The sequence below is a fragment of the Alosa alosa genome, chromosome 24 (genome assembly GCF_017589495.1).
Source record: "Alosa alosa isolate M-15738 ecotype Scorff River chromosome 24, AALO_Geno_1.1, whole genome shotgun sequence".
Classification (NCBI taxonomy): Eukaryota; Metazoa; Chordata; class Actinopteri; order Clupeiformes; family Clupeidae; genus Alosa; species Alosa alosa.
In genome coordinates, this window is record NC_063212.1 from 12313712 (window position 1) to 12341018 (window position 27307).

General features: G+C 42.8%; 2 protein-coding genes across 4 annotated transcripts in view; one reads left to right on the forward strand and one right to left on the reverse strand.

Annotated features, from left to right (window-relative positions):
• Positions 1–668: 668 nt before the first annotated feature.
• On the reverse strand, positions 669–17496 carry agfg2 (ArfGAP with FG repeats 2). Of its 3 annotated transcripts, none has more exons than XM_048235811.1 (14): positions 16423–17496; positions 15412–15505; positions 12962–13077; positions 12049–12286; positions 10760–10880; positions 9916–10020; positions 9600–9632; positions 7012–7215; positions 6530–6605; positions 6189–6229; positions 5649–5729; positions 5137–5259; positions 2535–2605; positions 669–2035 (listed from the first exon to the last, which is right to left on the reverse strand). In XM_048235811.1, exons 1-14 carry the CDS (start codon positions 16587–16589, stop codon positions 1988–1990), a joined length of 1518 nt encoding a protein of 505 aa, XP_048091768.1. In that variant the 5' UTR covers positions 16590–17496; the 3' UTR covers positions 669–1987. The 3 variants fall into 3 exon arrangements, with proteins under 3 accessions (XP_048091768.1, XP_048091769.1, XP_048091770.1); XM_048235812.1 differs by having other exon boundaries at positions 12055–12286; positions 16423–17495; XM_048235813.1 differs by lacking the exon at positions 9600–9632.
• Positions 17497–19280: 1784 nt separating this feature from the next.
• Positions 19281–27307, forward strand: part of acap1 (ArfGAP with coiled-coil, ankyrin repeat and PH domains 1) — a 35327-nt gene continuing 27300 nt past the window's right edge. Inside the window, exons 1-3 of the mRNA XM_048236136.1 lie at positions 19281–21129; positions 23355–23412; positions 24654–24773. Coding sequence (XP_048092093.1) covers positions 21077–21129; positions 23355–23412; positions 24654–24773 — 231 coding nt within the window. The 5' untranslated portion in view covers positions 19281–21076. The remainder of the gene's footprint in view (positions 21130–23354; positions 23413–24653; positions 24774–27307) is intronic.

Below are 27307 nucleotides of genomic sequence, written 5' to 3' on the forward strand. Positions count from 1 at the left end.
CATATTTGATGGCTGTACATTGTTCTATCAAAGCCACCAATATGTTGGGAGTAGGATACCCTTGAATAGGATAGGCCTATTTTCCATTACATTATGTAATCTCTACAATGTAATGTCGAAACTAAAATAATCACCTCATAAATATTCCCACCTTAAGGTTATTTTGAGTAACTTTGATATTTTACAAAGAAATCAACCTACTTGGAAAAAAACTTTGTAAGCTATTCAGTTCCTTGATAAGTAACCATTTATTTTGTCAGTAAGCGACCTCTTCTGGTGAATTGTACTTACTGTAAATTGAATGACATGATCTGACTTCTGAATTCTCACACAAAATTGGCTGACATTTATACTTAGGCTATGCGTTACTTACTTCTGTCCTAGGTGTTTTTTCATTCTTGTTTTTATCTGTGTTTTATTGTTTTACCCCAAATGCACCTTCAGTTATGGTAAACCCAATTTCATTGTATGCACAACTGCACAATGACTTTAAAGGCTATTTATCTATGTGTCGCCAGTTGTTGCTGGTCAGAGGAAATGTCTTGCCTACTTCACATAATACGATCATTAAGCAATTGGCCAATGCAATGCCAAGCTTTCACTGAGCTGGTGATTTTTCCCCCGTTAGTACCTGTTTGTAAAAAAAATGACAAAATCTGACACAAATATAATGATTTGGCTTTTATAATATATATATTTATATATATAGTATATATATGCATGTGGTTGCTTTTTGTTACAAAGACTAAATGGATTTGTTTGCAAAATAAGAAAGGAGTCTTACTTTTATGTCACAAAAAAACAGACAGTTTGGTCCATTAATGTGAAATGCCAAAAAACAACTGACAGTTTGACATGTCTTCTTTTTTTTCCTTTTGTCATGAAATAAAACAGCTTTACATTCAACAGCGTCTCAGCGAGCCCTGCTGCACAAGCACATGCAGCCTGAGTCTTAACATGTAGCATGATAGGCATAACACAGCCTCGGTTTACTAAAAAGACAACGCAAGTCAAATAAATACAACTCCTGTTCTGTTCTGTTCTGTTCACATTTACACACACACACACACACACACACACACACACACACAAACACATGCGCACACACACACACAGACACGCACACACATACACACAAACGAACACAGGGTAAAAAACACAATGTTAAGCTCATATTCACATGCACTGGATGTGGTGGTTGCCAAAGGCTGGGGATTGAGGAGGGCTGGGGTGTTATATGGCTTTTTGTCATGTCTGTTCTCAAGTTCATGTGGATCGTACATGTTCACTTCTCTGGCAGAAGGCCACACTGGAGGTTTCTTCCCCTCTGCTTTCATCTTGTGATCTATGGCAGCTGCAAACAGAGGTAAAGGAAAGAGGAGGCTCGAGGATTGGCTTTGAGTGGAAAGACATTACAAGGGAGCAGAGGTTAAGAGAGAGAGAATGTGTGAGTGTGCGTGTGAGTGTGTGTGTGAGGTACCATGTACATAATGGTAAATTTTCCCATATTCCCTCCCCATAGACCCCTGTGATGGGCTCTATCTAAACAGAAACACTTTTTCATGTTTGGCTTGTGGTTCAGACACACACACACACACACACACACACACACACACACACACACACTGTAGTGACCCAGACACAAAAAATTCACACCGACATATAAATGGCTTAACAGCACATAAAGAAAACACTAACACTTACACACATACACACACTCGCACACAAATGCAGACCCCAGACACACACATACAAACACATACACAAACACACACACACACACAGTGTGCCTGTTGTGATTTTGGGGCTGTTAGATTGCTGCATGTGCTGTGTGCACGTTTGCCTTTAAGTGTGGGAGGTAATACTCTAGAGGCATTGAAATGGCAGCAGCTCCTCGGGTTCAGACATGTGCCCCTCTCCCACCCTCTCTCTCTCTCTTTCTCCCTCACTCTGCACTGGGGTGGACAGGGGGCCCAGGGGCACAGGATCAGATGAAGGGGTTGCGTGACGTTCCTTTGCTGGGGTAAACAGTCCCCTGAGAAAGTTAGAGACAGAGAGAGTGGGAGAGAGAGATTACTGTACAGCACTGAGTCGTTACATAGATATTGGAAAAATATGCACACACACACACACACACACACACACACACACAGAGACACAGAGACACACAATTAATCAAGTCACTCATTCTGGCACAGATTGACTGATGTCTCTTTCATACTGCAAAAATGAGTACACTTGTACATCGCTCGAACAGATATATCACTGTTCCTTCCACACTATTCAGCCAATCGCAGGCATATAAATGAAGTGAATGAAATGATATGAATCACTGACTGTTATATGTAACTGGTGTCTTGAGAATTGAAATCTGTGTAATCCTTCACTCACAGACATTCACACACAAGCACTTCTCGGAAAAAGTTCTCAAACATAAGATCAAAGCCCTAGCACATAAGGGTGATGTGTCAGAATGTATGTGTGTGTGTGTGTGTGTGTGTGTGTGTGTGTGTGTGTGCTTGCACCATACTCACAGTGAACGGATTCACCGACATTGGGCGTGGAACTTTGGGTGCAGCTTCAGGCGCAGGGAACAAGGTGAAACCTAGACGCCCCCAAAGGGAAGAATTGCATGATGGGAAGGGGGAAGGGCTCATGGGAATCACTGCATACTTTATTGCACCTCTCCGAGTTCCTATCTAATTTCTAGTGATGATATATCATTCTATACGTTACTGTCACCAAGATGACACTGTGCTGTATATCAATCCATACATTCTAGATGGGAGGAAGCAACTATACGTGGATCACATTGGTATTCGTGAGGCTTGAAATGACACTGAAAGCAATTCATTTGCCCAGTGCTACACAAAAAGCCTGCGAGGTTCAGGGCTTGATCGCCAGCCAAATCACACAAACTCGGCGCTGGGCTGACAGGTAAGTAAATGAATGCGACAGTGTGTCTCTTGGCAAGAGTTGCGCATTTGAAATAAGCCAAAATCCAACGCCTATATGTGCAAACATACAGTGGATCCCTGCTGCAGCTTGTGGACATATTTATGATTTTTTTTGTCATTTTTGCTAAATATGAGTGTTTATGAAAGTTTCTATAATCCTATAAATGAATAAAGAGCTAGGCGAGAAATCGCTAATGCACGCAATATTATCAAGTTATTACAGTTTTTTTCAACTGAATCTGTATTTGTCACACAATTTTCTAAACATGTCTTTCAAACACCATAACCCCACACCAAATCTGCAAAACCATACACTAATTCTCAGTGTTTGACTCAGTTTTCAATTTCCTTAAACACCTAACGCAGAAAAATCTAACAGAAAGTAACTTGATTTCGCTTTTCAAACACAACCTATCAAAATGCCACACTTATTCGCCACTTATTCACTCTCAGTCCTCAATGTACAAACACTCATTGCTTTACTGAACACAATCTGATCACTGCCTTAGTATACAGTACGCCTATAAATAGATATACTCTATAGACTTTAGCGTACTGTTCTACAAAAAGTCTTTGGAAATACAGTAATTTCTGTCTTTGGAAAAATTTCACATTTTTTTCAAAACTCCATGTACATCTGGTGGTCATTGTATTTTGCTTAGTTTTTTTCTTGTTGGCTGTGAAATAGTGTATTCACAACAGCAAATTATTTGAGAAAAATCACTATTTTTGGTTTCAATATTGCTTACATGTTTATTGTGTATTTCAACTTCTCTTTATAGATGACTTTCACTCTTGTATGGAAATAGAAGCCATTGAAAGACAGAAGAGCTTTAGGTTTTGAGCAACAGTGTCTTGAGCAACATGATGTGTCCAAAATGTGATAATATGACAAACGTGTACATAATGTGAGTTTTACAGTTTTTTCCAATTGCTAACACACTAAAATTATATGCAAAGCACAATGATTTAAACTGACACACAGAGAGCAAAACCTCTTCTCAAGTCTCCAAAACTAAACACATTTTCTGCTTTACACACATTTTGCAATTCAAAATGGCACTTTTCAAATGCAGTGAACACAGTTCTCTGCAAAATACACAATAATCTGACATAAAGTCACATGTTTGCCATTTCAATACACTGCCATTCAAAATGACACTACATGAGCTAATTGGCCAACGTATGTGCCACCTGGCCAAACACCTCAATGGTTAATTGTTACCACTTCAATCAGGAAGTAAGCACTATGAAGACTACAGGTGAGCACCTTTTTTTTACAACAATGGAAGAGGTTGCAGAGAGAGGAAGAGGGAGGGGGAGAATGAGAGGGGGAGGAAGAGTGAGAGCTGGTAGAGGAGTTTGTGGCCAAAGAAGACAACAACATTTTTCTGCAATTTTCTTTTTCAGTTTACTGTTTTTTGTGAGCATATTTTTGTTCACTCCAATATAAATATATCTGCTGTGCATATGTTGCACTGACTTGTTTGGTGAAAAATAACCAAACACATATACATGTGTGTGTATATGCAAATATTTCTGTGCATGTGAACAATCTGAAGAATATTCTACAATATGTTTTAGTATTATGGCAAAGCATGAGAGTGCTTTGCATTATGCCCAACAGTGTGTAGGTGGTTAGACAAAAATCTGGTAATATGAATGAAAGTGCGTGCCATTTGGTGCAAAAGTTTGATTTTGATAATGCTATATGTAGTTTTGGTTGCAGTGCTTCATTTTGCAGGCTATATGAGGTATTTTGCAGTGTGGTTTTGTGAATTGTGTATTTTGATAAAACCACAATAGTTTGCAGAATTGTGTTTTAGCAATTGGAAAAAACTGTAAGTCATTTTGCATTTTATGTGAGCAATGCTGGGTTTTGTGTGTAGAGTTTTGAAAAATAGAGTTTTCAAAATGTGTGTAAACAAATGTAAAAAAATGTAACACGGTGACACCTCAGAGTTGACATTGTGGTATCAGCCAAAGCCTTGCTCCTCTACACACTGACCAAACATCTTTCCTTAGCTCTACTGAATCCATGATAGCAATGACGAATGGGGATGAAAAATGTATGCAACTGTTGAACAGTGAATGTGCTACTGTTTGGTGAGTCAAGACTACATTCATTTGACATTCAGATCAGGAGAGTCAGTAGAGACTTCCTGGGCCATATACTTACCATTAGTTTCCTGCTTGTTGGCTTGCTCAAGTGGAAACGCATTTTGGGTAGTGGTGGTCGCTGAGAAGGAAGCCGATTGGGGGAAAATGGACGAAGGGGTGGAGACAAACGCACTTGAGTCATCTGTCAATCAGAGAGGAATCATCTTTCTGTCACAGTCAGCAGATCACTGATTTAGCACATAAAGAATGGTGATAGAAAAATGGTTTGCTTCTTCACTATTGGCAATCTCCTTACAGGAACATTATGAAAAAAAAAAATAACTGGACTTTACTGCCCCCTGGTGACATGAGTGTTTATTTCATGCATAGTTGAATCAAATCCATTTTTAACCCCCCAGTGAGAAAAAGAGAGAGAAAGAAAGAGAGAGAGAGAGAGAGAGAGAGAGAGAGAGAGAGAGAGAGAGAGAGAGAAAGAGATTTTGGCATCACATGTTTTTTATTCCCAAGAGAAAAAAAAATAAAAGCTGTTGCCGATAATAAGGACACTGCAATGATGCTACTGTACTGTACCTGGTGTGGCACACTTGAAAGGGTTGCTGGGAGACAGGGCGGGCTGTGAGGTGGAGGTGGAGTTGAACGGGTTGGGAAAGTCTAAGGAGCGTCGGACAGCGTTAAAGAAACGGATTAGAGAGAGAGATAAGAAGGGTGGAGGAATATACACATACAGTTAGCAGAGTCAGAAAGACAGACACAATGGCAAACAATGAGAGCCCAAGAGAGAGAGGGAGAGAGAGAGAGAGAGAGAGAGAGAGAGAGAGAGAGAGAGAGAGAGAGAGAGAGAGAGAGGGATAGACAGATGGATGGAAACAGAAGGAGAATTTGTGCCGTCATGTACCCAAGGTCTTGCCATCGCTGTGGCTAACATGTGTTCACTGCTTCACTCAAATCTAATTACAGTTACCACACTATTACCCAGACTAAAGAGGAAACCGATGGAGATGGAGCCTTCAGAGAGATACCCGAGATAAAATAATTGTTATTTTCATAAAACAAACAACCTTCTGAAGAAACAAACAACATTAGACATGAAAAGAAGATATTTTTGCTTACTTGCAAAAGTTTGGGTGCCTGGATCTGTCACACCAGGTGAACTGTAATATACAGAGAGAGAGAAAGAAAGAGGGAGATACTTAAAAGGTATTCCTAATAAAACTGCTACTATTTCTAATAGTATTTGTCTACTTTTCACAGGCTGCAACTATTATTTATCCAATGTGCATGTAATATATTCATATCTAACCATTTACAACAACATGAATGTGAAGAAGAAGACACTGAACCAGTGAGATTGGACTTAGTTTAAACAACCTCAAATAATACTGATGCCTTCACAGGACTCTTGCACATGTGCTTCGGTTAACACACTGTATCGTTCATCACGGCCTTCCTACCTTGCTGGAGGAGTGGAGCTTGTTGACACTCTGCTGCCAAATAGGGCGCTGTACTGTGATGGACCAGTAGAGGGGGCTGGTAAGACACAAATCGAGCAGCAGTCAGCGCAAGAGAGTCGCACAGTATCAGGCCCAGACTAACCATGACTCAGGAGCACACATGAGAGAAATTAGGATGGATGATATAACATATGATATAAGTCACTCACTTCCAAAGGATGGAAGACATTTTCCAGAGACACGGTTACTTAGACACACACACACACAAACGCACATACACACACACACACACACACACACACACATCACACACACACACACACACACACACACACACACACACACACACACACATATATATATTATATATAGATTAGATAGATTGATAGGGATACATGTATGCATACATATATAATATATAATAATATATATATTGTTTATCACACAGTATACACACGCACACATACAAAGGCAGTCCTAACCTGTGCTGGCAGGTGTGTTTTCCAAGAACACGCTGTCAAGTTGCGACAGGGGGGCGTACTTGTCTTGGGAGGGCCCAGATGCTTTGGGAGGGGGGGCAGTGCTGAGGGCGGTGTGTTGCTGACCCAGACCTCCGAAATCCACACTGAGAGACTTGGGGAACACCCTGAACGGAGCCCCGCCTCCAGAGGCGGAGAGTGTACGACCTGAACCAATCACAGAGGCAGAGCTTCAGACACACAGCACACTGATTGGATGTTATCTACATGTGTAATATTTGAGCGGAATGGCAAATCAAATGGTAGCCCTTCCTTCCATGATTCTGTCAAGCAATGTGTTGCTTGCCTGAGTCTGTGTAGGGCTCACCGAGTCACTTTTTTTTTTTGCTTCCAATTTACTGAGCCAGGATTGTATATGAATACTCAGGTTCTTGATCGCAAACAAGAAACAGACAGCTAAAGAACCATGAGGAACAATTAGTTAAATTTGACAAATCTGTTGTATAAGAATTGTGGACATGCCTGTGAAATTATTATATATTTTCTTTGTCACGGCGCAGACAGGAACAAGACCAACTTTCATCTCAAAGCCCACCCACAACTTGAAAAAAGCACCAATCACCATAAAAGCAATTTGTCACTAGAGTCTTCTGCATCACTGTATTGACCGCTGTCTTCAAATGTTTGAACACACACGCTAATCAACACGCTAATCAATCCCACCAACATCAACCCATTCCAACACAGCTGTCCAGTTGAGCAATATGCTCTATGTGCAGCTACAGCTAGCACCATGGGTTAGCATCCACACAACAACAGGTTTGCTTGGGAGCGTTCCATAATCCGCCTCTCCTTAACCTCTGCTCTGATTAGAGCTTTATACCCGCCCCTCTCCAACATGATCTCATGCAGCATAAGGCCTGAATAAGCTGGGGAACAGGAGAGGAGAGGGGGGGGGGGGTTCTCATCAGCTTCAGGTGGAGCAGAGCGGCTAGGGTTTTGGGTGGAGGGTGGGGGGTTGCACACTTTATCTGGTTTCACTGTATCTCATTGTGGGTATTCACGATGAGGAGAGAAATAATTAGGCAAGGCAAGAACACCTCCCCTTCAATCTGCAGCTATAATGCCTTCTAGATGGTTCCATGCACATCACAGAGGAGTAGTTTCACTGTATCTCAAAGTGGGTTTTCACGATGAGGCCAGTGGGTTTTCACGATGAGGCCCCCAAGCAAACCCCTCCCCAGGGAATGCTCCCAAGAACACCTCCCCTACAATCTGCAGCTAATGCCTTCTAGATGGTTCCACATACATTACAGAGGACTTCATATATATATGACACCTGCTGTCAAGTGAAGTCTTTGGCAGTGTTTTCTCCATACCGAACTCTGATACAGATCTGTCTCCGAGAATCTGAACTATGCCAAAAGCACATTGTGAGGACTCACAGCTATACGAGGATATTCTAGTGTGGCACCTTAAACTTAAAGCAACACATTAAAAGCATTTTGACACCTTATAAATAGTGTGTGGCCCTCTTCTAAATGAAAAGATGACTGAAACTTTCAGACGAGGTGCTGAGGTGTCTGCCTATTTTCCCAGAGTGGCACCCAGGCTGCTTGCTAAATATAGCTGCTCTTTTATTATTATTATTTTAATATTGTCACGGGACATGGCGTTTCTCCTTGACCTGAGTGCTGGGATGTGTGGCTCTGAAGTGGAGTGTCTGATATAGGGCACTGAAGTGTCCCGCCAGCCTATCACAGTGGTGTGGCAGGCGTACAGTACAGGCAGAGAGGCACACACTCACACACACACACACACACACACACACACACTGATAGCTATATACATTTACACAGCCATGACACACACACATTTACACAGCCACACACACATACTCTCTCTCTCTCTCACACACACACACACACACACACACACACACACACACACACACACACACACACAGCCATAAATGCATAGGCACAGCTGCCCAGAGACTTGTATTTCACTCTGTATGCATGCATACAAAACTCATATCTTGACATTCCAAGCCTGAAAAAAAGTGGGTACGGCTGGCACATGCATGCAAATATGCCAACATAAAATTAGTGGGCACTGTCCAGAATACCCACATTCTCTCTCTCTCTCTCATTCTCTCTTTACATGTAAAGCAACACCAAAGCACTTTTCCTCTGTCGCGCGCACGCTATTTGTTTATCCAGCACTGGCTTTGCAAATAATGATGTCCACAGACAGGGTAGAGTATGTTGCATGATTTTATGAAAGTATGATGTATTGCGACTTCAGAAGTAAGTCAAATCACACACACACACATCTGCATGTGCTATGGTGAATGCCTCAAACATCCAGGACATTCTATACCATCTCCCTTTCCCCACTAATCAATGTTGATGCTAATCAGTCCTGATTTTTGGAAACTTTAATTAATAGTGTGTGACTCTTATCTCCGCTCCACATGCATCAACATGCTTGGCACATCCACAGTGTCACATACTCACACACACACACATACACACACACACACGCACGCACACACACACACACGGCAAACAGCCAGTGACGGGCCTTACCTAGGGTGAAGTTGTTTTTAAAAGTGCTACTGGCTGGGAGGCCGAATAGGAGGAAGAGGAGGAGGAAGAGGGGAGATGAAAGATCAGAGAGCACAGAGGATAAGACAAAAAACAGAGGAAGTGGGAAAAGAGTGTGTAGATGAGAGCTAATGTTAGCATGTGTGTGTGTGTGTGTGTGTGTGTGTGTGTGTGTGTGTTTGAGTTTGTGTGTGTGTGTGTGTGTGAGTTTGTGTGTGTGTGTGTGTGTGTGTGTGTGTGTGAGTTTGTGTGTGTGTGTGTGTGTGTGTGTGTGTGTGTGTGTGTGTGTGTGTGTTACCTGACGGACGAGGGAGGGCAGGAAAGGATGTTGGGTGATTTTGGTCTCTCATACCCGAGGACAATGACCCTGGCCTCTGTCTTTCCACCCCACTTAACATAGTATCTAAAAGAGAGGTGACAAAACAAGAAGAGAAAGAGAGAGAGAGAGAGAGAGAGCAGAAAATAGTGACAAAAGACAAAAAAGAAACAATGATTTTGGCTTTCTGCTTGCCTCTGTTTTAGCATTCATCACAGCCCATTTTAAACACTAGCCTCGTCATGCAAGCACAGCACTTTCAGAGCCATGAAGCCTGAAAAGGAGACCGAGAGCAATAGTGGGAGAGAAAGAGAAAGAGAAAGAGAGAGAGAGAGAAAGAGAGAGACAGACAGAAAAAAAGGCAGAAAGGAAAAGAGAGAGAGAGAGAGATAGAGAAAGAGCGTGAGAGAAAGCAAATGAGTCAGAGGGAAATGAACTGAGAGAGAAACTGACTGTGCAAACAAGATTGAGAGGGTGAGAGAAAGACCAACAGATAGAAATATGGAGAGAGGAAAGGCAATGCAATTACAGAGAGAGAGAGAGAGAGAAAGAGACAGTAGTAAAGCATAGGCATCAAATGCAACCAAACTCTTGCATTACATTTTTCTTTCCTTGTCTCTCTCTCTCTCTCTCTCTCTATCTATCTCTCTTACAATGTTGTGCATTGTTCACACCAAGAAAGTAATCATTGCCCATTGATTTATTATTATTGATTGTTTACATGTGGTTTGTGTGAAGCGCTTTGAGTAGCTATTGTGTCAGAAAATGAACTATCAAAGTAAATGTCACTTTACTTTGCTTTTTTCTGTCCATCTATATGCCGTACCTTTGATGGGAGGGTCTCTAAAGCTTTGGGAGCGCGTGGGTCGGGCGGTGAAGACGTCCGTGCGCATATCCGCAGGGGACACCATAGGCGGTCTGTCCCAGCAGGACATCTGAGACTGGGACTGGACGGGAGATAGGATGGGAGACATTTCAGCTACTCCATAAATATGACATGGTATGGACACTACATACTGTATGCACTTTGTATATCTGTACTGGGGACATCTATTCACCTTGACCATAATGATGATATGAAGCATTCACTGCACAGTTTCTCGACACTGCTTCTAGGAGCACCCAACACAGTATGTTTGAAGATCATCCACACCACCACCACACTCACAAATTAGTGTGAATGAAATGCCCGAAGTTAATCAATTCAAATCAATTGTGGAATATCCGACATGACCCACTGGCCACAAATATTACACACGACAACCAAAGACTTCTCCAGATACAGAGATCATGCTACAGTATAACACGTGAGCAGACTCTTTCTGTCCTTGGTTGTCCTAATGTTTGACCATACACCATGAAATTAAATTCTGTTTGATCATGAGATTATTCCATACATTTGTTGATTATTCCAACAATCCTATTTAGGTTCCCTCGATAGTTTCTGAAGCAAAACTGCTCTTGATAAGATGAACAGCTCTAAAGCCCAAACATGATGTGCCCCTGGTAATAAAAACAAAACAAAACAAAACAAAATCACAGTCTTTTAGTAAAACAAAAGAAGATGATGCTTTGTACCATATAGAGGCACAAACAGTATACCGTACTACAAAGCACTATACTCAACTTTAGAGTACAATGCTTAGTATGCTAAACAGTTGCAGTATGATTACATGTTACACCTCTGTCCCATGCATCATGCTCCTGAATTCGTCTGCCTTGTGATTTGAGGTGAATTGTGCTCCACTTGGTACTGCTAAACTTGGTCTATTTTTAACTGCGCTGTGTGCCATTAGCTTGTGATTCATCTCTTCATCCCACAAGGCATCCCACCACCTCTCTCCCTGTCTCCACATATACACACACATATATAAAAAGAGAAGTAGAGAGAAATAGATAGATAGATAGATAGATAGATAAATAGATAGATAGATAGATAGATAGATAGATAGATAGATAGATAGATAGAGAAAGAGAGACAAAGAGACTTTCTTTTCTAACATCAATCCAATCCTACTTGTCTCCCAGTCTCCCTCCCGCTATGATCAAACATGCAAACTGTTTCATGTGTCAAATTGTTCTCGTGATGTGTGCGGAAACCTCCTTCTCTCTCACCCTCACCAGCGTGCGAATGGGTCTGGACCCGTGAGGCATGGCGTGACTGGGCATCTGGTTCTGGTGGGTTCCGTGAGGCATGGCGTGACTGGGCATCTGGTTCTGGTGGGTTCCGTGAGGCATGGTGTGACTGGGCAGCTGGTTCTGCAGGGGTCCGGCGTGGGCCTGCGGCAGGTTCTGCATTCCAGGGCTGAAGGGTCCTTCTATGTCCCGCCGGTTCTTGCTCTTTGAAAAATGCCTGAAAGAAAAAAAAGACACACACTAACACACACTAACACAAACATCCTTGCATTCTTCTTTGATGCTAATCACCAGTACTACACCTTCCCTATGTCATCATGCCATCTGAGATAAAAACAAAATAATGTAATTATAAACATTTCATTCACAAAGTCAAATGACAACATTGTACTGTAACTTTGAAGCTAGCCTGCTCCACGTGACCTCTTTGCTCCAAAGTCATAGATGTCTGGTTCAAGCTGCAGAGAGAGTAAATATGTTTGGTTGCACATAAATAGCCTACAAACACGGCAGAGGGCACACCAAGAGGAATTTCTATGGGAGAATTCAATGTTGCCGCACAGTGCAGAACAATAGCTAGAAGGTGCTGTCTGCTTTAATCAATACGGGTGGTGTCCAGTCATGATGGTTTTTAGTCTGCTATCTTCTGGGTGTGCAAAAGCTTGCAGGATGAGAACATGAAAGGGTGTTTAGGGATACTAATATTAGACAGGAGCAAATTCTTACACACAAAAAAACAGAAAGGTGGAGGAAGAGAGAGAGTGAGAGAGTGAGAGAGAGAGAGAAAGACAGAGTAAGGAAGAGAGATTCAGAGAGTGAGTTAGAGAGAAAGGAAGCAACAAAGACAGAAACGCAGCAGGTGCAAATATGATATAAAACAGGCATTTCTTACCATTTCTTCCTCTCATATTTGTCCTGAAGAAACTCCTTCAGTTTCTGGGAATCTCGGGCATCAAAGCATCCATCCGTTTTTGGGTCAAAGGTGCAGAGCCAAGTCCTCTTCCCAACCTTGGACCAGAGAACCAGTCATGTTTAGCACGTACAAGAGGACTGTGCTTAAATTGCATAAACATACATCCACATCTGTTCAAAACTACTTCCTTCCAGGAACCACCAAAACAAGGTCAGATGTACTCGTAAATCATCTTTCTGAAATAACAAGCATGCCCAATGTGGTCTCTGAATGACATATGCCATAACCAGACCACTTCCTTATTCCTCTTTCCTTATTCCCCAAGAAAAAGGCTGAGGTTTCTGCACTTTACATCCTTCAATCTTCAGGGATTATGTTAATATATGAAATCACTTGAAGGTGCTTATATATATATATATATAAGCACCTTCAAGTGATTTCTTTAAATAAACAACAAAAAAGGGACACATACACTGATTGGGGCACTATACTCCAGTACTCAATCATTCATCTTCCTTTCCTAATTCAGAACAGTTAAGAGACACCTTTGATTCGATATGTGTAGACAAGTGGATAAAATACATATTGGTATAATGTCCTTTCCCACGTGTACGTAAAGACATTATTGCACTTGTCATGAATCTTCTCATACGGAAACTTTGTTAAGTCTTATGGAAATCAGCACGAAAACAGTTTTCGGTTCCAAACACCTTTTTCAAGCAAAATCCAGAAACAGAAATGCCAGAAATGGCTTGAATGGTTTGGCAGCTCTTCAGCTACCAGGCAGAACCAATTGCATTTCCCTGGACTGTGATAGCCTTGATGCTGCTATCGCTAATCTTTGTCAGCCGAGCTGCCAGAGCACCCTATCCATGTATCAGCAAGGAGAGTAAACGCCTAAACAGCAAACTGGGTGAGCCTAATAATACATCACTGAGTTCACTCTTACTCATGACTAATAGACATGAGTCACTCGTTATTGTGATAGGCAAGGGAGCCATGATATAACTGCCATGCACCATAATCATGTTGTCATTCCCAACGAGGTCTGACTTCTCTCTCTCTCTCTCTCTCTCCCCTCTCTCTCTTTTGCTTCTCTCTCTCCCTCACTCACTCTCACACACTACTCACACAAACACTCTGTCTCTGTCACACACACACAAATTAAAAACAAGTTTTCCAAAACCCGTTTGGCAAACTCTTCTGATGAATAGGCATGACGGTCGAGGTGAATCAGATTATCTGACGACGCACTAGCAGACTCTGCTTAAGTCTGTCTGTCTTCCTGATTGGCTCTTAGATTTACTCTGATGTCAGAGACTGACCTGAGGGAAAGACTCTCTAGCCTCAACTCAAGGTCTGTCTGCCTGTCAAGGCCATGTTTCTTGACAGCCCAACCACTAATTGGCTGTTTCACGCCAGCTACTGTTTTTTATATTTATACATTTTAGCAGGCACTTTTATCAAGAGCTCCTTTTGGAATTGAACAGCAGCCTTGTCAGTGCCATTTCCATATTCTGACATTTAAGAAACAGGAGGTGTTCCAACAGATCCCTTTGACAGTGCCCTTTTGAAATGAGCGACCCAAATAACTGAATGGATTTGAAACAGTAGCGATTTGAGGGAGACAACACTGCGTCCTCTCAAGGGTCATTTTGACACGCACAAAAAGCATTAAAGAGGGTGGTGAATGAACTGACAGTCTTCTGCCTCATACCCCACACCCCCCACACACACACACACACACATACACACACACTTGTTATATTTGCCTGGGATCTCTTCACTTTTTCGGACCTCAAACTGGGCAGCAGAGTCGCATTCCTCGGGGCAGCGTCTGGCAGCACGGTGCCACATTAACCAGTCTGTCCAGTCAAAAACACAGCCTCGCTGTGTAACAGCACCCACACCCACACACAGTCACACCACTGATCTCAGACCAGTCTCGCCCCACTCCACCTTATGACCTTCAGACCGCGCCACCAACGGCAGACAACGACCCCAGGCCAGCGTCTAGACAGGGTGGGGAGCCTTTGATGCACACCCGCACAGTAGGTCACACTGGGGACTTTTCTCTGCTTGCGTAGAGCAGGGGCTCCTCTGCAGAACTGGCCCCCTGATTTATTACTAAAAGGCCGGCTGGCGCAACGCCAAGAGAGATATAAAGACAAAAGGGAATGCAATTTCTCCAGCTGCCCTTCACTTTTAAGAGCCGGAAAGCTAATGGCAATGGTGTCCAAGATGTGTAGCTGCTGCAGCTCAGTGGTGTTTACTTCAAAGGTGTTTTTTTCCCTCTTTTTTTTCTGCAGGTGATGCTATGTGGTTGTGTCCAGAGTAGCAATGAGAATTTTAGAGGAGGATCCTATTTGGGTCAGTATGGAATGCCCACCCACTCGAATGAGGATAGACGGGTCTGGCATGCCACTCACCTCGTTGCCATGGTTTTGGAGAAATTCAACTTCCTGTTGGGAGAAGGTTGTCATGGAGATGGACTTGACTCTGTGGGGAGGGTTGAGTCCTCTCCTAGGAAAGAAACAGAGGGGAGGAGGGGAGGGAGCCAGTGAAAGTAGATTTTCAAGAGGTATCCTCAAACCTGACAGGAAATCAATAGAATTAGGCAAGGCAACAGAAAGGTGAATCCCTGTGTTATTCGCAACGTTCTGCAGGGATTCTGTGAGGATGTGAGGATGTGAGGGAGGATGCAGGTTGTGAAAAGACAGTACAAGAAGAGAGGTGTGTTAGAACCAATAACCTACAGTAGGCAATTTGTATTGATTGTGTTCAACTAGCAAGAGACGTGCATCATGAAAAAAACCCACTGTTGGTCAAAACTGTAGGTTATTGTAGCCTAGGCCTACTAGGCTACATATTCTTTTCTGCAGTGCACTTGAGTGGGTGAGGTAGCCTACTTCTTAGACATTTCATTCCTTAACTCTGTGCACAAGTCGGTCACTCGGACGACTTAAACCTTGCGAAACGTCCTCGGCATGCCTAATCCTTTGGACGGGCTGCTTGTGATGTGGACAATACAAAGCACAAGAGAGTGTATGATGCCAAACCTGAGGCCATGACGAAACGACACGTAACACAATTAACGGGACGCCTGTAAATGACAGAGCGGTAATTACTGGACTAAGTTAACTGAGAACCAGTGGGTTCCGAGTCTGAGCGAGTAGACTATTTGCCACTCATCCACTCATGCAGCAGTTAGTTGGAATTAATAACCTATACGTATAGACATCAGTTATCCTAACACATAGAATTTGGCAACAGCTAAGCTTATGCCACCATACCATTGCTACTACTAGCAGGATAATAGTCAAACAAGAACAATGTGGTATAATATAACCTAGTGATGATAATAGTAATATATTATTATTTATTATTATTATTATTATTATTATTATTATGCTAAATACTGAAAAAATTGTCATACTCACAACATTCCGGAGCACGACGTACACACGAAGCAGCCCACGGTGATATTGATGTATGTAACTCCAGGCTGTCCGCACTCGAAGCAGTGTTTGTTGACTGCAGCCTGAGCGAGCTCCCTCACCCTGCGGGCGCATATCTCTTGGTTGTCCCGGTGTTTTCGATTCGACATACTAGGCGTCTTGTTGCCTCCCCTCTCTCCTCCGTTTGTCTGGCGGGGAAACCGATAACTGGCCCTCCGCACTCCTCCCCTCTCTCTCCGTGCAACACCGTGTGTTACTGTAGCCTACTCACGCCCGCCCGCATTATGAAAACGATCATGCGGCTGCTCTTCGTATGATCTGACGCCGGATCTCACATGCGTAGGCAATTTCTTGTCAGTGTATGGAGAGACGACTGACCAATCCGTTTGTCCGTCTGTCTCGGATTTTCAAAATTTCTGTATATATTTATTCATTGTCGCTGCGGTAGGCTATTCTACACGAGTGTGTGAGAGAAAATCCCTCTCTCTCCCTCTCTCGGTCTAAATTTGAAGCTCTATCCAAACGTTTCTCTCTAGCTCTCCCCTAACACACCCCCTTTTACATATTATTGCGCTCACTCTTGCCTGTCGCTCTACGAAGACGCGGCGCTTTGGAATGGTGACAGATTTTGGGAACCGGGAAAACAGCTAGGGCGAGCACCAAGGAACCAGTTCGTTCTGCTTCGCAGAACATGTCTGTAGACAGACAAAGACTGACGACTTTAACAAAAACTATATTAGTATAATGGTACTTCATGTGGTCCAACGCTGGTGTTTTGAGTTTTTACTTTTACAAAGTAGGCTAGGCCAGCCTATATTTATATTTTCAGAGTAGCTCAGCAACAGTTTTCACTGCCGTCATGGGTGTATCACGCCCTTTGAGTGACGTACTGAATGAAAAATGTTTCCTCAAGTGTTCTTTAACTCTTTACGATAACAAACGGTAAACATGTTCACAGCTGTTGGCAGCTGTATGAAAACGTGTCTCCATCTAAATGAACCGACCTCTCATGAGCTACAAAGCCTTAGTCAAATTGTAAACAACAATGATAAATATAGCTGCAAGCAGCAATGAGGGGGCCAAGCAGAATAGGCCGGAGTAGCCACGGCGACAAGATAGAACTCAGCAGACACCCGGGATCAACAGGGTTGAAACAAGGCTGAGTATTGCCACCGCCACTGCCTCCGCCAGCCAGCCCCCCCCACCTAATCACCCCAGCCCGTCCCACCCCGTCCTGCCCTGCCCTGCTCTTGCACGCACGCATTAGAATTAACTGGATAGAACATGTTGTCATCAGTTTCACATCAAAAACTAAAAGTTTGATAAAACACATCAGCAACTAGACATCAAAATGCAATATTGCTAATTGCAGCACCCCCTACAGGTCAAAGGTCACAACATTTTTTGAGCGTCTTCTTAATGGGGTCATGAATATATGTAGTAAGTTTGGTTATGATACATGGCAGGGTTGCTGAGATATGAGCTCACTTACTGTTTGGCGGCTTCGTCACCAATTTCGATTGGCTGTTACGGGCGAATGCTTTTGTCAATTGTTCCAAAGAGCAATATATTGATAGGGTATGGTCTGAAGATGGTCTGTGCCAATGTTGATGAAGATCAGATGAAATTTGCGACCTGTGAAAACTTTTTGATGTTTTTGATTAAATCTAACATGGCGGCCGAATCAATAACGATGACATCACAAGTTGGCCTGGGTCGGCCTAAGGACCTCCAACAGTGTTACCAGACACCACTAGTACATTTTTAATTCCAAACACAACAGCAGCTACAGGCCAAAAGGCATGTTTCTTAATTACAGCGCCCCTAGAGGTCAAAGGTCACCTGATTTATTGAGTGTCCCCCCAAAAAAGTGATTGGGTCCTGAGTCCATGTACTTAGTTTGGTTATGATAGATGAATGGGTTGCTGAGATATGAGCTCACTTCCTGTTTAATTACAGCGCCCCTGAGGTCAAAGGTCACCAAATTTCTTGAGCGTCCCCCTGATTGGGTCCTGAGTCCAGTTTCAATTGATATTGAATGGGTTGGTGAACGGTTTAAGTTCAAGACAAAACACCACAACTTTTGTTAGGCTTGGTCTGAAGATCATGTATGTCAATTTTGGTGACGATCGGACAAAATTTGTGACCTGTGAAAAATTAGTTTCACTTTCACTAAAATCCAATATGGCGGAAAATCCATCATGGCGGAAAATGACGTCATAGGGTGCGTTGAACTCGGCCTGGTTCAAGGATTCCAATGGTACCTCATTTTTCAAAATCGGGCCAACGGGTCAGAAGTTACATGCATGAACGCATGTCCAAATTTGGCCTGTTGGTGGCGCTAGAGCGCTCGTGGTGCGGACTCGAAACTTGGTGAAATTAATTCTGGGACGCAGCCTAATTAGTGTGCCAAATTTCACAACTTTTCACCAGACGGTTCTATGGGCTGCCATAGACTTCAATGGCAGAGGAAAGATGTGTAATAATAATAGGAAAAGCTAGAAACACAATGGGTGCCTTCGCACAATGGGTGCCTTCGCCTAGCTTGGCCCCCAAATACCTAGGCCTACCATCTGATGTCCAGGGAGATGGGAGGTAAGAGAGAGACGGGTGCATTTTCTATTAGCCTACTATTGGCTTGAATAGTTGTGTCTAAGGCATGTGTAAAGCTGCAATAACATGGCACGATCACAAGGGAGAGCTCTCCGCTTCCAGTGGATCTTTGGCCCCTCATATAGTCTAGTCGACTCTTTCTCAGCAGCATTTCTGAAACATGCTGAAAATCGAGATGTGAATTCCTATCAACAGGTCCTGCAGCATCCTCTCACAGCCAAATAAGCATTATAATAGTAGCCTAACCATATGCCAACAAGGGCGAAATAACTTACGACTGGCTCAGCTGAGCTAGTAAAAATAATTTTGGAGAAAATCTTTGCTGTGTGCACTCTCTCCATTCACACACATTCAACTCTGCGTGATTAGCCTACAATGTAATGTTGGGGGGTAGCATAGCGTCAGTCACGGTGGGGAAGACGCAAAATGTCGAGCTCTAATTGCAGTCACTGCTGGGTTATACCGCAGCTCACTGCAGCGTAGAACTGAACAAACCCTCAGTCACAGTCAGCAGTAGCAATTTACAGGCGGCCATTATCCCAGCGCACGTGATATTTAATAACATCCTACTGTGTTTCATGCCAGATATCGGGGCCGAGGGAGAGAGAGGAGATTACTGGGCATTTGTTAATTCCGAGTTCATCCCAGTTGCTAATACGTCCTAAAAGGTGTGAAGAGCAGAAGTTAGATATCAGGCATTGTGTCAAGGAGATTTGAATTTTATGACACAGATGAACTGTATTTACAACATATCAGACACAAGAATAGAATAGAAGTAGCCTAGCCAATGTCAAAAAGTTATACATTTTGCTCCCTCGAAGCACCAAGTTTTCTCTTTCTTCTCCTCCCAGAGAGAGGTCAATAATTGACAACTTTTATAAGCTACTAGTTTACCTCGTGTTCTTTGTTGCCTACAAAAAATAGACCAGACAATTGTAAAGGTTTTTTCATCACCAAATCCCTTTTAAACTATCTGCTTTTATGATCTCAATTTCAAGAGTTCATTGCATTAAGTCCATTTGGAGCAGATTCTGTGGTGGGTTATGTAACTCAGATCAGACCATGCAGACAGTTTGCCACAACCCTCAAACTTCTACAGCCTGCCTACACTTAAAAACTCCTTGACCATCCACAAACCCCAGAGACCAGTGTATAAAGCATAGGTTACGAATTTCTGAGTTCATGAGATCATAGCACACGCAAGTATAGGTCTATATTTTTAAAAGTAAGAAGGGACAAAATGCTGGATTGTGCATCGACAATGGCAACACCATCATGGTTCTAAGAGAAAAGGGCCTGCGTAAAACAAAACGTTTAACCTTTCTGACACTTCTCCGAACACGCAACAGCCATCAGAAGACTCACGCACCCGGAAATAAAGATCACGGGAGGGAGGTGGACCAACTGCGAGCAGAGCCACGAGAGGAAGAGACTTTTATGTCTACCAAGACGCATTTATGAGGGACACCTAGAATAACATGATGTCAGGTTTTTTTATTTCTGGATATGTTTTCCGTTGCTTTCCCGTCGTGAACGGGGCAGGTCGCTAGGTTAGGGTTCGCTACCTCTGGAATCTATTAATCTCGATCTGATGAAGTTGGACGCCAGAGAAACGCAAGTAAATTCGTGGCATATTTGATGAAACAAGTTTCTATATGACAGTGAGTGTTCGAGTATACCTATTTCGAACAAACTGTTCCTGTGAATTTTAAACCACTGTGCTTGGTTGGCATTGATCAATCAATTGCCCTCGCTAGTTCCGCTCAGGATTTAACTGGACAAAATACATTAATTTGGCGGCCGATGGTGGAATAAAGCCGTGATTTCCACTCATAAACTGCATTTGTTATAGAAGGGTTTAAAACCCAACTATCAAGGTGGACATTTCATTCATTTACATTTTGATTCTACTGTGGTTTTGACATCGGAGTGGGCAAACAGGCTTCATTGCAACATCTTGGAACGTGTTCATGACACCTGTCGGATTTTCATCTAGTTATCCGTTTATTTTATCAACGACAAGATGACAGTCAAACTGGACTTCGAAGAATGTTTGAAGGACTCCCCTCGCTTCAGGTAAGTGGTGTTATTAACGGCCAGACTCCCTGTTTTGAGGAATTGTATTCCTCTACGCTTTACATGTCCCAAAGTCACACGCCAGGAGGAGCGCTACGCAACAAGCCAGCTAAAATGTTGCTGTTTTGAAACTGGGTCGTAGGAGTTCTAGAAACTGGTGCAAAAAGTTTCGGAAGCTCGTATGGTCTAACATGAAGGCGCAAGGAAACGCTTTCCGGCCAGACGCACCCACGTCTAAACTTACTGTCAAGATGCAAAAATTATCACATCGCCATGGCGAGGTCACGCAGCGCTGACTGCAAGCTATGGAATGGAATGTTCCTGTTGGAGGGAATGGAAAAAGTGAATGAGAAGAACCAGGCAAAGGGGAAATAAGAGAGAGAGAGAGGGGAGGGGGGGTGAAGGGTGCTTGGTGATGGGTATACTAGAGAAATTTACTTTGAAAGCCATAATCATGGTGAGTTTAATGCCCTGGGTCCTGTTTTTGTGGCCCAGCATAGTCAAGAGTCACAGTTCAAGTGAGCGTGAAAAGATGACAGCAAAGGAAGACCACATTCAAGCAAGCTGCTTGTGAGAGAATAATTACAAAGATGGTTCGTTGTTTGAGATCTGTGTTCCCGACATGCTCTGAAAGAAGGATTGTCGTCAAGTCAACCTCTTCCTCTCTTTCTATTTCCCCCTTCGTCGTCATCTGGATCTGTTTCTGCCGTTCATGCTCAGAGAGTGGTGGTAGGAGAGTATGTGGTCAGAAGAGACCTACGAGAGAGAAATAGGCCATAGCTGAACAGAAATAAACACAAACACAAACGAGACAGAATTTCATTACCCAGAGAAACATACCAGTATATCTTTCTGTACACGGTCAGAAAACATCTTTTGTGTGAACACCCAAACACAGACATACACACGTGCAAGCATAGATGCAAAATTACCTCTTAGTTGCCTTGTACACACTTAGGATAGAATATTGGGAAGCAGCTCAAGTATCAACAGAGATACAGAGAAAGAGAGTCCAGGGGCTCAGGGAACCACTTCACACTACACTGCCTCCCGTTGCTAGGGAACTGCTGGTGGTGGTGGTGAGGTTGTAACAGGAAGTGAGGCGAGAGATACTGTGGTGATAAACAGGGGACAGGAAGTGTGTTTCAGGGGTGGATCACAGCCGAAAGCTTAGGTCTCTATCTAGCTGTTACGCACACACACACACACACTCACACATTCATCAACTGACATAACTGCTGCCAGGTTAGACCAACTCTGGTAACCCATGATACGAAAGGGAGGACCACAAGCTGTGTCCCTCTTTGCTGAGCTTGCTTGTGCTCACTCTCTTCTCACTGAACTCAGCCAAACCTGTTGGCACCTCCGGTGAATCGGTTACGCCACCCGGGGCCCATTTGAATATCAATCATCCAGTGGCAACTGCTGAATGTCGGTCTCCAGAAAAGGGGTGGAAGACTAGATCTCTATTTGGTCATTCTCTCTCCACTTTATTCTTTCTCTCTCTCTCTCTCTTTCTCTCTCTCTCTCTCTCTCTTTCTCTCTCTCTCTCTCTTCTCTCTCTCTCTCTCTCTTTACATAGACCTCCGGAAGCTTGTCTCATTCTCTTTTAGTGTACTCTCTGTCGCTTGATGCACCTCTCTCTCTCTGCCCATGTGAAAGCTAGCGGAAACCACACAACCAAATGTTCAACTGTGTGTGGGTGCGTATTTGAGAGAGAAGGAGATATACTTGGTGATACTGAAACACTAAGATGTATCTCACTTGTATGACACTAAGATGTGTCTCTGTCTCTTTCTCACCAACAAACACACACACACAGTTAGACTCCCTGTAGACTGGCCATCTGACTGGGCATAATCCCGTGCCCACACACTTGTGCTCCTCCATGCATGTGCCAACCCGTCACTGGCATCTAATCGCATCACATGCCGGATACTCAGTATCCATGTTTAACAACAACAACAATTGCAAAATAGCAACAGCAATAGTATACAGTACTACATGTCATCAGGGCCCACTGTCATCCATCTGGGAAAAGGCATAGCTCTTTTCATTGTTGTGAAAAAGGTTTTGCTAAGGTGCGTACAGCAAAGCAAGCAAATGCACTGTAAAGCTATGCAGACTAGCATTGTGCAAGCATCTTTTGTTGCTCAAGCGAGTATGGTAAGTGTGTGTGTGTTGGGGTTTTTGTGTGCTATGAGTGTTGTGTGTTTCTCCCCTAGGGCGGATATCGAAGAGGTGGAGATGGATGTGAATGAACTGGAAACGCGACTTGACAAGGTAAAAGACAGACTGAAAGCGTAGGGGAGAGAGAGAGTGAAAGAGAGAGAGAGAGACTGAATGCGTAGGAGAGAGACTGAAAGCGTGAGAGAGAGAGAGAGAGAGAGAGAGAGAGAGAGAGAGAGACTGAAAGCGTAGGAGAGAGACTGAAAGAGAGAGAGAGAGAGAGAGAGAGAGAGAGAGATCTACAACAACAAACCAACTACTACAAAGGAGAATAAACTTCAGGGCATGTCCCCTACTTCCATGATATGGAGATGTGATACAAAGATGCAGTGACTAACCACGAGGTGTTAGATTAAATGGCAGGTAAACCAGAGACAATTCTCAGAATATGAAAAAAAAACTATCATGAAAAAACCAAAACCATAAGCATCATGTTAGACAGACTTTCCCAATTCCCCAATAGCCTTGCATACATCCTATTTCAGAGTCAAGTGCTGGCGTCATGGATGGCACCTTCTTTGGAATCGTGAAGCGCGATGGCGGTTTAAAGAGATTTTGAGTTCATTACACCTCCTTAGTGGTGTTAACCATCGATGATGAAATTACATTTGGTGTGGCCAGTTTCCTGTGATGCACCAACACCAAAAGGAGGATTTTCTGTGCCTACCCTGAAATGAGAAGGATGTTAGGAAACTCAGTACATCCTTAGTGAAGGTTAAACTGATATAAAGAGGCACTTTGGCTATGTTAAGCACATGCCAAGAAGCAGTAAGATAGGCAAACCATAAAGTGCATGTGTTTTGTTTAGAACCTTTACTCTGCTAAAAAGAGGAACCATCCTCAACCACGCTTCTCCCCTCTATTGTTTCCTGATAAAGAGGAAAAGGCATGTCAATTGCTCGTAGCCACAAACGTTGCCCGATTCCTCATTCTTTGTTTGGTTTCTGGCCTCACCTCAATAACTACTACAACGCCATGCTCAAATGAAAGCTATTGTGTTGTCCTGTGACCATTTCTCCCCTCTGGTCACTTTCTGTGTCCACTTCAGAAGTAAGCCTGTGATGAATGAACTGACTACACACACTTGAAAGTGTAATGTGTGATGTTTCGGAAAATGTTATCAGATTCTCATTTGTTTATCTCTTTCTCTTTATTTGTTTTGTGTGACTCTCTGTCTTTTTGTTTATTTATTTGTTTTGTGTTCGTGTGTGTGTTTGGGTGTGTCCGTCTGTCTGTGTGCACCTGGGTGTGTACCTGTGTCTCTGTTATGTGATGTGTTCACCCTTCACCTTTAGTTGGTGAAGCAGTGCCACACCATGCTCGAGGCCGGGAAGGTATTCTGTCAAAACAGCAAGAACTTCGTGGCGGGGCTTAGAGAGCTGGGTCACCATTTCTCGCCCGACAACACCATGGCGGTGAGTCAGGACACAAGTGGTCCCGCACAAAATCACCACTTCTTTCCATTGTAAAAAAATTCTTTAAGTGCACATCAACAGTGTAAAACTTATAAACTGGACGTGATCTTTCGATGACCACCGGAACCTTGTGGGTGATCTAAACTTCTGTGATGCAGAATTAGTCCATGTCCTAACCACGGGCCCATGGTGTCACATGGTGCGTTTGCAGACTGTTCTGTTATCACAGGCAGTGTGAGCACACGCTCGCTGTCTTATAAGAGAAGTGCTACATTCCAGTACTCTAAGATAGAAGTAAAACATCCAGTGATTCTCGGGAATCCTGCATCTAGTCTTCATTGTCACTGGTATGTGTGCAAAAACATGATGAAAGGACATGTCATTATGACAGGAAATGCCAAACAGAATATGAACGGAAATAACAAACAGTTCACCAAAGTGGCACATGGACCTCTATGTTTTTACATTACAGATTGTAGATAGGCCTTAAAATCCCTCTGCCTCAGTCAGTATAGCTTGCTGCGGTTAACACATGGTAAAGAATTCTTGTAAGCACAGTGTGTTTCACCAGTGCAGTGTTGTGGAATATCTGTTATTGGAGAAGTGTTCTGAAGTCATGGTGGTGATGCTGTGTCCGGTGTCTTCTGGTGTGCACACACAATAGATTAACCCTTAAAGGTGTGGGTTTTTGAACATTCTAACATACGATTCCATTCCGCAACAATTCAAGGTTCTAAAATTCTATGTTGAATTCAACGAACCCAGATATGCTTTAGAACGTTCATTTTCCAACATTCCCATTACACCGGTGTGACCTTTAAGCGTCAATGCAAGTGAATGGAAGGCTGAGCACTGTATGGAACCTTTGTGCTTATAAGTACTTGCAGGGCAGACCTGCCGGAGGTGAGCAGTCAGAAGACCCTAATATAACAAATGCACTCCTTCACCTGTGCTTTAACAGCTTAATTCTCAAAAAGAATTTAAAGTTTTTGCCTGAAATTGCACTGTACCTATTTACAAGGGCATTGTTCCCACCTCTTCTGGGGCCTACCATCAAATGTTGGACCTCTATAGAAAGCTTAGAACCTCTAGTTGTCGTAGGAAACAGTCACAATAAATGTGTGATGTACTCACAAAGAGTTACAGAGGCTAGAATATAGTTTTTTCTTTCTGCCGGATTACAAGCATCTCTGAACTGACCACATTTCAGCCCTCTAGGTCTCTTGATATCCCTTAGAAACACAACTGAGCCCTAGCACCAGGTCTTGTGAAGTTGTGTGCAAAAGTAGATCAATATAGAATGAAAATATGAGTGCTTTAGACTATTATTTGCCAAGGTATGCCCATGCGTTTTGTAAAATGCCTATGGATACTCCCCATAGGACTTTTTGTTATCCAAAATGCATACTGACAATCAAATGCTTACTGCACATGAACCCCTTTGTGTAGAAGCATAATCCTGGTCTCAAATGAAAGGTAACATTTTGAGGTTTTATGCTTGTATTTGGATTATACTTCAGGGGTTCTGATATGGAATGACTACACTAAATATGGAATGATTACAAAAATGTCTCTATTTTTGCATTTACTTTGTTGGTTCAATGAGTGTGTATAAGAGACTATACATCTGTACAACTAATATTGGATAACACAACATGAAGATTCAATTTCTATGGATTCTTGTGAATATTTCAGTACCCAATATGTTGCATCTACTTGTTGTGCTGCAGCTACACTGCAGCCAGAAGTCAGGGTAGCACCAAAAGCGGAAGGGGGGGAGGGGGGCATTTTGGATCAAATTTAATTAAGACATAATAAGATTCATCTGAGAATGTAAAGCACTATACAGATTGTACATGAAAAAAGTTGTCATTTTTGGATTCCCAAGAGTCAAAGCTTTGAAATGGTGTATAAAATGACTATGCTACATAGCAATACAATTGATTTAGAATGTTGGGGGGGAGGGGGGTAACCGTCCCGCCGGCGGGACACTGAAAGTTACACCTTAGGTACTTGGGTCATCGTTAGACAGTTCCTTTGATTGCTTCATACGTTTGTGGGTTTCTGCTTTAAGTGTACCAGCACAGTCATCCACATGTGCACACGCCCTTTGGGAAACATTAGAATAAAAAAAAAAAAAAAAAGTTGTGCCGCACAAGAGCTAAAAATGGCTGCGTCGTAATTGAACTGGTTAAGTGGCTGCTCGCCCACTCTCCTTGTTAAATCCCATTTGCATTTAGAATGGATCTCAAATTTACCTGAAGCATCCAATCCTCTTGGACAGTTACTTCAAAGTCTTTTTCCCCACATGCATAGCTAATTACATTTATATAGGAAAAAATTAACTGATTGTTTTTCAAGAAGAGTCGAACCAGCTGAGTAAGAGATAAGAGTCTTAAAGCTTAAGTCGGCAACTTACCACGCATGATGCTTTTACTTCCTAAAACACAATTGTTTCTTTCATAATCGTGAAATACAATTGAGCCATGGGAAATAACCCCATCAAAGTCTTTCGTTCCTGCTAAATCTCGTTA

Excerpts from the sequence above, each read along its gene's own strand:
- agfg2 (XM_048235811.1), bottom strand. The coding sequence starts at position 16,589 with ATGTCGAATCGAAAACACCGGGACAACCAAGAGATATGCGCCCGCAGG. Across the intron at positions 10,881-12,048 it reads CCATTCGCACGCTGGTGAGG|TCCCAGTCTCAGATGTCCTG; the intron begins GTGAGAGAGAAG and ends TCTCCCGTCCAG. Across the intron at positions 2,606-5,136 it reads CAACAAGCAGGAAACTAATG|GTTTCACCTTGTTCCCTGCG; the intron begins GTAAGTATATGG and ends GGGGGCGTCTAG.